General features: G+C 55.9%; 1 protein-coding gene across 1 annotated transcript; it reads left to right on the top strand.

Moving 5' to 3' along the window:
- Window positions 1-4427: 4427 nt before the first annotated feature.
- LOC136540356 (U-box domain-containing protein 75-like) lies at window positions 4428-6714 on the top strand. Its single transcript, XM_066532353.1, has one exon. It carries the CDS (start codon window positions 4826-4828, stop codon window positions 6203-6205), a length of 1380 nt encoding a protein of 459 aa, XP_066388450.1. The 5' UTR covers window positions 4428-4825; the 3' UTR covers window positions 6206-6714.
- Window positions 6715-10550: the final 3836 nt, after the last annotated feature.

Below are 10550 nucleotides of genomic sequence, written 5' to 3'. Positions count from 1 at the left end.
TTCCTACAACCTTGCCGAGACAAGAATGGGCTCGGCAAACTAACCCTCCGTCCGAACGAAAAGGACACGTGAAGACCAGATAAAAGGGCCAGAACACCCAAGGCAAAGACAAACAGTCCAAAACCGCGCTAGAGGTTTCGCTACAAACACGATAAAAGGGCGCCGAGCCCGTTACGGTCCAGGGGTTCGAAGGCTGGGCCTCCAAAAGGTTTCGATAGCCGCCCTAGGGCAACAGAGTTAGGGACGACATCAGGGCGAGCCTACGAATGGCCCAGACCCGAGCGAACGGTCGCTCGGGGCGTCCTAAGTTGTGTCCGAGACCGGCGGGGAAGTATCCGAATGGGATCCCACCGTAGGGAGGCACCAAGCCACCGAGGCCCGCGAACGGCCTCGGCACCCACTAGAGAAACCCCCTGGTACTCTTGGAGTGCGTCCCTGGACCACTAGCCGTCCCCCAGCGAACGGGGCTCGGGCCTCCACTCGGACTACCCGCTAACAGCTCACCGGAAGTGTCCACGCTCGTGCCCATCGAGGGTAGCATGGCATGTTTCACCCCTCCTTCCGAGCGAAAGGAAGCGTGAGGATCATACCCAAAGTCAGGGGGCCCCTGACGAACCTCTTGCTCCGCGTAGAGGCTAGAGGCCTTTTTCCCTACAGCCTCGCCGAGACCCCCGCAACCCGAACTTGCGCTTGGGGGCTTGGCAAATGCAATAAGAACTACTCGTTCAGACACGGAAATGAAGAAAGCCCCTGGAGGAGTAACTCTACTCCCCCAGGGGCTCGGGGGCTACATCCGGTGGGTGCGCTCGTGCGCACCCACCAGAACCTCAAAAAACAAGCCCCAATTCCTATGGGGCAGGTATGAACCAAGCCTCGGCAAACCCTCAGGGGGAGTGCGCGCACTCATCCCGAGGCTCGGGGGCTACTGTCGGGTACCCTAGAATGGGGTATCCCAAGCAAAACATCAAATGGGTTGCCCCAGTCCCATCTAAAAAATAACGATGATAAAAGCAAAAAGGTAAGTCGTGGGCCCCTCCCCATTGCGACCAGGCCCACTAGGTCCTCCTCCTCCTCGCCTTGAGCCCCGAGAAGGAGGTCTCGACATCCTGGCGAGGCTCCCCAGGGAAGGCCTCGGCAGGGAACGCCGTCTCCGCCTCGCCCGAGGCTCTCCTCAGAAGGCCTCGGCAGGAGGCGCGTTCTCCGTATCGCGCGAGGCCTCTCGCGCGAAGCCTCGGCAAGGAGCCTGATCCCCGTCTCGCGCGAGGCCCCATTCTCCGTGTCGCTCGAGGCCGGCTCGCCCGCGGTCCGTCGCCCCCCGCCTCGGCCGACCCTCCCGACAGCCGGTCACGTCCCATTAATGCTTTCAACCACTCCCGTGATCTCAGCCGGACAGCGGCTCAACGTCACAGAAAGACCGACGCGACCCGAAGTCGCATCAGCACCATACCGGCCAGGACAGGGCACGGCGGGGATTACCGGCCACTGTGTCCAAACACTGTGACCACGATCAGCCGCCGTCAGCGCCTGGGACAGGATATGGCGGGGATTACTGGCCACTGTGTCCAAACACTGTGACCACGATCAGCCGCCGTCAGCGCCTGGACAGGATATGGCAGGGGTTACTGGCCACTGTGCCCTACCACTGTGTCCACGATCAGCCGCCCGCTCAAGGCCTCGGCGCTGTACGCCAAGGCCTCGGCACTGTACATCAGGGCCTCGGCAATATTGGGGTCCGCGCCTGCCGAGACCCCCCACTGCAGTACCAGCCTCGGCCCCGACCAAGTTTCGGCCTTGTGCATAGTCTGTCCCCAGCGGCTTATGGTCGCCGCCACGTCCACTCCGAGGCATTCCTGGGGCTCCCACGACGCACAGGATCTGATGGGACGACCACGCCGTCCCAGTACTCTAAGGATGGGCCACTCCGACGACCACGCCGCCACAAGAACAGGCCACAGGGCTTGGACATGCCGTCCCTGGCGGCACGACGCCGCATAGTAATACATGTACTGCCCTTGTCCCCCCTTCAACTATAAAAGAAAAGGACTTGGGCCACTTAGGGGAGACGCCCGGAGAACACACACACACGCACACCTTCCAGCCGCTTGAGAGCAACGTCTCAGACGGCCCCACGACACCCTGCCGAGACCTGGGACAAGTTCCCTCTCTCCCTTAGCTTGTAACCCCCTACTACGAGCACTTCGGTGCAAGGAATACAAGTTCTATCCCTCAGACTGGACGTAGGGCGCCGATTGCCTGAATCAGTATAAACCTTGTGTCTCTTTGCATCACCATCCGGAATCGGGAGCACGCAGAACAAATTCACTAGTCGGTTGAGGACCCCCGGTCCGAAACACCGACAAGGGGCGTGTTTAGTTTCTCTCCTAAAGTTTACTCTCTATCTTATCAAATGTTTAACATGTGTATAGAGTATTAAGCGTAGACTAAAAAATAATTAATTACAGAGTTTATGACTAATTTGTGAGACGGATTTTTTAAGCCTAATTAGTTCATGATTTGACATGGTACTACAGTACACACATGCGTTAATGATGAATTAATTAGGCTTAATAAATTCGTCTCGCGGATTACTGATAGATTCTGTAATTTATTTTTTTATTAGCATCCAAACATCTCATACAACATGCTTATATAACACCCGTTGTAAAACTTTACTGCTAGATTTGAAAGAAGACCTAAAAAAAAAAGAGAGAGGCTCCTCCAACCTGCGCCGTTGCACGCGTGGTGTCTGGTATCTTTTCTCTCCTCGGCGTTTCAAAGGCAAGGCTCTTCTTGGGCTACCGTATTCCCGGCTCCGTCAGGCTAACGCTGACTGTCAGACCAAGCGCGGTAGCAACCATTGAAAGCGAGATACGGCGAATCCACAGCAGCCAGGCCTGCCAAATTCTGCTTGACGCTCCTGCAGGGGGGTGGGGGTTTGTCGTTAGGTTTGAAATCGCTCAGTACTGGTACGTCTAATTGAAGGGCAAAATGGCCAACAGACTACACGCCGTCCGATGCAAGACTGTGTCCAATAGGAGACGCATAAGAGTACCCAAATATCGATCAGCCTGTTCGGGTGGCCGTAAACGATCGTGGATTATTTACTGCTGACTGGTTTGGTGTAAGAGAAAAACACTATTTCTAGCTGGAAATTTACTATCATTTACGAGCAAGCGAACAGGCTGATAAAATAGGTCTCGTACGTATTGTATTGGTCTCCAACAGAGTACCTATATAAAAGACATTTTGAATGTTAGGAGAGGCACGACCTAAATATAAATATTCTCTATCTATAGACCTATTTACAGAAAAAATCCTCTTTTAAGTTTTATTGTTGAAGAAGATAAAAAATAGGTATTAAAATATTTATCTGTAACATTAAATGGATCTTGTATTTGGCTTCCACATAGGCCTTGTTTAGATGCAAAAAATTTTGCAAAATGGCTACTGTAGCGTTTTCGTTGTTATTTGACAAATAGTGTCCAATCATAGTCTAATTAGGCTTAAAAGATTCGTCTCGTGGATTTCGTTTAAACTGTGTAATTAGTTTTATTTTTTATTTATATTTAATACTTCATGCATGCATCTAAAGATTCGATGTGACGAAAAATATGAAAAATTTTACAAATTTTTTTGCAAACTAAACTGGACCATAGTCAAAGCGTAGCGTACCAAACGTGGTGGTCGCGGGCCACGAGGAGGTTCAGCCGTGGCGGTCACGGTGACCGGTGATATCAGCCAGTGCACGCACGTGCTGCCCGCGTGCCGAGAGGACTACGCTGCGCGCGCCACGCCGTCGTACACAGTACGCACGCTCTTCTGACCGTCTGGTCTTTGCTTTCGTCTCGCCCTCCTTCACCTTCACCCGCCCTTACAGAAAAAAATAGAAGAACTGAATCGAGAAAAGGGTAAAAACGCGATACCCGTTTCTTCGGAATGGAACCATGGAAGCAGAGGTCACATCAGGCTAAAGAAGGCCACCACGCAAATATACATGCCGCCATTTTCTGCAAGATTCTACTCCTACTGCATGTGGTACGCCTACATCTTGTGCTCCGTGGCTTTTATTGGTCTATGCTTCTGGCATAGACCAATTTCCCGTTTCTGTCAGTAGCATGAGCAAAAATGAAGGAAAAATTTGTATTAGAGAAAAAAGAATATAAAAGAAAAGCTAAAAAAAATCCAGTGGGAGGACAGGGGGTGTGCAGGGAGGCCCACCCCACACGCGAAGTGTCAGTGAGTGTGCAAAGGACCCTGGTCCCCACATTTCCATCCAACCCCCTCACTCCTCAGTCCTCACCTCTGCCCTCAAACACACACACACAAAATCCAACACAAATAATACTCCCATCTGGATATTCTTGCTCTCTCTTCTTCTCCAGTCCACCCACTATAGCTTGGACTAGATCTCAAATTCTCCCACAGTTTCCCACTCCCCGTCTCCCCCATCCCCCGCCGCCCCTCCCGTCTTCCCCTTCTTCTCCCCCGTCAGATCTTCCCCATATCTCTGTGCTGCATCACTCGCCGCAATCCACTCCCAATCCAAAACCGAAAGCTCTCCGCTCCGCCTCCCTGTTCGCTCGTCCGCCTTTTGACTCTCCCCTAACTAGCTGCTGTTGCGGAGCAACCCGCAATTCCAAGAAAAGCAACCGGTCAAGAAAGAGTGGAAGAAAGGAGGATGGTGATGATGATGGCGATAAGTCACCCCATGATTCGCCCCATCATTCCGGCGCCTCCGAGGCCTGCGCGCTGCTAAAAGGGCCTCGCCGTCCGTCGTGGTGGTGGTGGTTTGCGTGGGCGGGGACTCAGTCGCTGCGCCGCCACAATGCCGCAGTACCAGGAGCTGCCCTGCGGCGGGCAGGTGCTCGACATCGACACGGCGCTCAAGGATGGCATCCTCGGGGGCGCGCTGGAGCCCATGGATGCCGCGGCGGGGGACGCCGGCAAGCAGCCTGTGGAGCTCCGCAAGATGATGGACGAGCTGGACGCGGCCGGGGACGGCGGCAGCGACGAGGCGGTGCCGGCGGTCTTCATCTGCCCGATCTCGCTCGAGCCCATGGTGGATCCGGTGACGCTCTGCACGGGGCAGACGTACGAGCAGGCCAACATCTCGCGGTGGCTCGCCCTGGGCCACCGGACCTGCCCGACCACGATGCAGGAGCTCTGGGACGACGCGCTCACCCCCAACGCCACTCTCCGACAGCTCATCGCCGCCTGGTTCTCCCGCCGGTACACTCGGTTCAAGAAGCGCTCCGCGGACTTTCACGGCCGCGCCGCCGACCTCGTCCACAGCCTCCGGGGCACGGCTGTGCCCAGGTGGCAGCCCCTCAAGGGCCAGGCCCGCGTCACGGCGCTGCGGGAGCTGCGCACCCTCGCCACCACCCACCAGTCCGTCACCAAGGCCATCGCCGAGGCCGGCGGCGTGGCCCTGTTGACGTCGCTGCTCGGCCCCTTCACGTCCCACGCCGTGGGGACCGAGGCGGTCGCCATTCTTGTCAGCGGGGTGCCGCTTGATGCTGACGCCAAGGCCGCACTCATGCAGCCGGCGAAGGTGTCTCTCGTGGTCGACATGCTCAACGAGGGCGCGGCGGACACCAAGATCAACTGTGTCCGCCTCATCCGCATCCTCATGGATGAGAGGGGTTTCCGGCCGGAGACGGTGGCGAGCCTGAGCCTCTTGGTTGGTGTCATGCGCCTCATCCGGGACAAGCGGCATCCGGACGGTGTCATCGCGGGTCTCGAGCTGTTGAATTCGATCTGTGCGGTGCACAGGCCAGCGAGGAGTATGATTGTTAGCATTGGTGCGGTGCCGCAGCTGGTTGAATTGTTGCCGGAGCTAGCAACGGAGTGTGTCGAGCCGGCCCTGGACATCTTGGATGCCCTTTCTGCAGTTCCAGAGGGGAGGATGGCTCTTAAGGATTGTCCGCGGACGATACCCAATGCTGTCCGCTTGCTGATGAGAGTTTCAGAGGCATGCACGCGACGGGCGCTGTCGATGCTGTGGACGGTGTGCCGGATGGCTCCTGAAGAGTGTGCACGTGCTGCTGTGGAGGCGGGGTTGGCCGCGAAGCTTCTACTTGTCATCCAGAGTGGTTGTGCACCGGAGCTGAAGCAGAAAGCGTCGGAGCTGCTCAAGCTGTGCCGCCTCAACTACACTGACACCCTCTTCATCTCCAAGTGCAAACTCACAAGGACAATTCAGTGAGGAGATGGAAATGATGCTGCTCTGATGTCATTTGATTCGATGATGCGTGGTTTGTCGATTGACCTTGCTGAGTTCAGAGTTCCAAGGAAATGGAATTGCCAAATTGACGAATGGTAATGAGCATGTATAGATAAACTTGCAGATTTAGCTCTATCATCTTATCTGGAGAGATTAGGGTGGTTGAGCAGATGGCGAGACTGGTGGTTAGATGGCAAGCAAGGGAGACAAGAAGCAATGCAGTATAGTTACTGGCAAGTTAGATGGCAAGCAGGCGGGTGTACATGCAAATTGATGTGAATTTGATCAGCTCAATAAACACCTGAGGCTGGGTGGTAAGTACAGCCAGTTTTGCCATTAGGAGTAGCTAGCATTAAGCAAAAGCAGCAAATTTAGATTTTTGGCAATGTGGCCTGTGGGTATGTCAAGGCTATAGATGCTGTTCCCGTCCTTGTAATTACACAGTACTGTTGCTTCTACACTGGAATATACATTGCCATTGCCTAGTCAAATTGGGGAAATGTGCTCTTTCCCTGTAGCGCATGCTAAAAAGCTCGATGCTGCGTTGCCACTGCTAAAGTCTAGGCTCTGTAGTGCTTCAGCCAGTGTTCTTATTTCTCAATGTTATTTAGCTCCAAGAGTTGCAGCATCTGATTTAATTTAGCAATTATCCGATATAATTTAGTACGGAGTAAGTAGTACTGCCATAACCGCATACCGAGCACTCTTGTAAGATAGCATCACAGTCCTACGTATTTGTTGCTGTTGTATCGTTAGGGTTTAAATTCTGCGTGCCAACCGATGAACTGAAGTCGGGGTCAGTTCAAGATGTTCCTGTTGCATCTCTTGTTTCCTTAAGCTGTGGATGCAGGATCCATGTCCCTCGTAGCCGCATTCTACCTGCATCCTGGGAAAGCTGGTCTTATACATCAGGCGATCCACCATCAAGATGTCTGTATTTTTCCACTCCCTAGTCAGCGAGGGTAAGATAAAGCCACGGGGCAGTAGAGCCTACTAGGGCCGTCATGATTGATGGGAGCGTCCGGCTTTTGCTTTACGCGGCCAAAACTTTGCAAAGCAACAGGGGATCAGACAGGCACCATCAGAGGGGCGCTGCTGTCTCGCCGCTGGCGCAGCTGTAGGCGGGGGCGCGGGCCTAGCTATCTAGCACTCTGTTCGCTTAATCGAATCAGCCGGCTTACAGCGGGTGGTGATGGCTAGCAGTAGCAGTAGCCTCCACCGGCGTACAGTAGCCCTAGCTAGCTCCGGAATTGGTGAGTGAATGGTGATGGTCACTTTGACCTGGGAGCGAATGAAACGAACGAAGCAGCCGTCGCCGTCGCCGTCGCCGTCGCGTCCTGCTTTCCGAAACCCACGACGCGACGTCTCCGTGTCCGACGCGAGCGCACACGCCACACCCCCCGCGCGCACGTACAAGCTGTCCCTTTTCTCGCGCACGCGCGGCCAGCTAGGAGGACGTGCGCGCGGGTGAAGAGAGGCCGGCCTCGCCGCCTCAGGCGCGGGCCGTGGCCGTGGCCGTGGGCGGCTGGCCAACCCTGTTCGTCTGATCGTAAACGATCCTAAATTTTCAGCCAGAAACCGTATTTTTCTCTCACACTAAATCAGCCAGCAGTAAATAATCCACCATTTCTCTCGAACAGACCGGGGCAGCTTTGCGGGGGTTGGGAGGTGAGTGACACAGACACACACTGTCGATGGAGATTGGCTTGTGGCAACGCTGGAGCTGGAGCAGGACCACGAGCGTGCTCCGATCGGGCCATTGATTGGCACGTTCGTGGGGTGCCGGACTCGATGTGCCGAGGCAGGCGCGCGCGAGTACAATCTGGACGGGCACGGACCGACGGGTCTCGGGTGTAGTTGGAGCCTTTATACTTGCAAAAGCACGCACTAGCCCCAGTGGCCCTGATGAGGAAACAACAATAGTGTTTGGTCAATCGCGTCTCGGTGGAGTCTGGACGGAGGGCCGGAAGGCATCGATCCAAGTACATGGTACATGCAACATTACACACTGCGCGAGCCACTACACCGAGAATGTGCTGTTGCGTGGTCTGTCTCGCCCCTCTCTCGTTCCCCATGCCGTGCTGGTGTGGTGTAGTGCTACGGCTGCTGCCGAGCCCCGACCTGCTGAATGCAAAACGGGGCGTTGGCCGGGCTCTGTGTGTATGACGACACGAGGAGGAGAGGGAGGGACCCCATCGCGCACCCGCGCCCGCGCCCCCCCCCCCCCCCCCCCCTGCACCGGCTCCTGCTGCTGCATCACTAACGGCGGATGGTCCATGTGCAATCAATACTGGAGTGTTCAGAGCAAAATCTCTGGGACTGGCTCTGGAGGAAAGATGTTTTTTTGAAAATTTTGATCCTCTGCCGCACTGGCGCCTCTCCCACTAGCCCATGCCTTTATTTGTTACCGCAAAAGGGAAGAAAAGAGCTCACGCCTCACGGTGAAGCTGACTGAAACCCAGCCATCCGCCATCGTCGGACTGTTAACCACGCACAAGATCAATGTGATCGCTGAACGTCGGGTGGATGGCGGAAACACCCAGTGCTTGACGCCTTGACGAACTCAAGTAAAGCGGCACATACAAAATAAAGCCAGGAATACCGAATACGCATGCTTGCTTGAAGTAGGGCGTACGTATCATGGCATATACAGCGTACGTTATACGTCAGGGGAAGATGCCGGCCGGTCGGTGGATAAAGCGTGGACGCCTCGTGTCGTGTATCTTTTGCGTAGCGCTTGAACCTCGTGCTTCCACGGGCCGAGGGGCCAGCTCAGCCGCATGCAGCCGGCCGGCGCGCGCCAGAGCACAGGCACAGTACTGCGCCAGCCGGCAGCCCGCAGGCCGATCGATCGATCGGTCCGTCGACGGCTCGACGCAGCGAGGCCGCCTGCACTGCATGTAGCGGCGGTGCAGAGGGGCAATGATGGTCGATTCATGCACTCCTGTGCCCGTGGACTTTCGTGTCCAGCAGAGCCGAATCATTTCCAGAGGCTCCTCCTCCGTACTACGCGCCTCTGCCGACTGTCAACCTCGTTTCGTCGTTGGTTGATGCGAGTTGTCACTCATGGGTCATGGCTGCCGGGCCTGAGGCCTGAGCTCATCTGAATTCAGAGTACTACTCCTAGCGCTCTGGCGCCACCACGGTCCGCTTTGCCTAGTCCAATCGATGCGCCTGTGCTAGTCACAATTTTTGGTGAAGAATTTTACGAAAAACGTACGCCACTGGAGGCTAGTACGATACTACCGCTCGAAGCTCAAACAACCACCACCTGCACAAGCACAAACAAGATCCCAGATTTCCCTCACAAATACGCTGAAGGCGATGCCGTGCGGTAAATGCCACTGCCGGCCGTGTTCCTCGGCGACGCCATTAACTTCGCAGCGTGAGGGGCTGCGCTGCACGCGACAATTTACTGTACTTGCCAACGCCGGCGATCGTATTGTATTGGTCGGTACCTGGTACGGGTACGTGGTGGGCGCTGCCGCCGCCGTCGTCGTCTAGCACTAGCGCTAGCAGCCACCAGGCAGGCAGCAGGAGGGCAGAGTGAGGGACCGTCTCCCTCCGGACCAGTCCCTGCGTCCGGGTGGAACACGATCATACGCTCTTCTTTCCAGGAGCGTCATTTCAGAACAGTTTCGTTTTCACAAATGCAAAAACTTTCTAAAAACCGCAATGGTTCCACATTTTCCTATCGTTCTGGGAATATGACTGCTAGCAGCCTAGCAGCCCTGGGCCCGTGCCCGCGCTGCAGGAGATGAGACCGAGACCGACCCCCAGCGGGGACGAAGGGTGGGGCACGCCGCCCGTCAGCGCACCTGCGGCTGCCCCCACGGCCAGCGGCAGCGGGACATGGCCCGTGTTTATTGACCCGCGCTCTGAAACAAAACTCGCCAGTTTGGCGTCCAGATCGCGCGCAGACCAGGGGCAGGGCCGCCCCCACCCGTCCGTCGGGCGGTCGGAGCGGAGCGGCTTGGCTTGGCTCGCGCAGCGTTCGACACGGCACTGCGAGCGGCAGCGTGGCACGCCGGCCACGGCGAAAGTGAGCCACGGTTATGTTTGTACGTCCATGCGTTGCTCGCTTTCTGGTTTTGCTGTCCGCCTTCGCCGTGGGACCGAACTAACGGTGTTCACGTCGCCGGTCAGAGTGAGAGGTGATCAGTTCCTCGCCCCGTGAGTAGTGAGTACCCATGGCAGGCCGACATGCGTAAATCACCGCCCGGTGCCGCTGAATCAACCGAGCTTTACCAAATCACTGAGACGATCTTTGCCTATCTGGCAATAAAATGTGTTTGCACAAGGGTTTCAGCTTCATGACTTCGTCTCA

This window comes from Miscanthus floridulus, chromosome 2 (assembly GCF_019320115.1).
Source record: "Miscanthus floridulus cultivar M001 chromosome 2, ASM1932011v1, whole genome shotgun sequence".
Classification (NCBI taxonomy): domain Eukaryota; kingdom Viridiplantae; phylum Streptophyta; class Magnoliopsida; order Poales; family Poaceae; genus Miscanthus; species Miscanthus floridulus.
This window is presented reverse-complemented; position numbering and strand designations above follow the sequence as displayed.

Coding starts and splice junctions, on each gene's coding strand:
- LOC136540356 (XM_066532353.1), top strand. CDS start 4,826: ATGCCGCAGTACCAGGAGCTGCCCTGCGGCGGGCAGGTGCTCGACATC.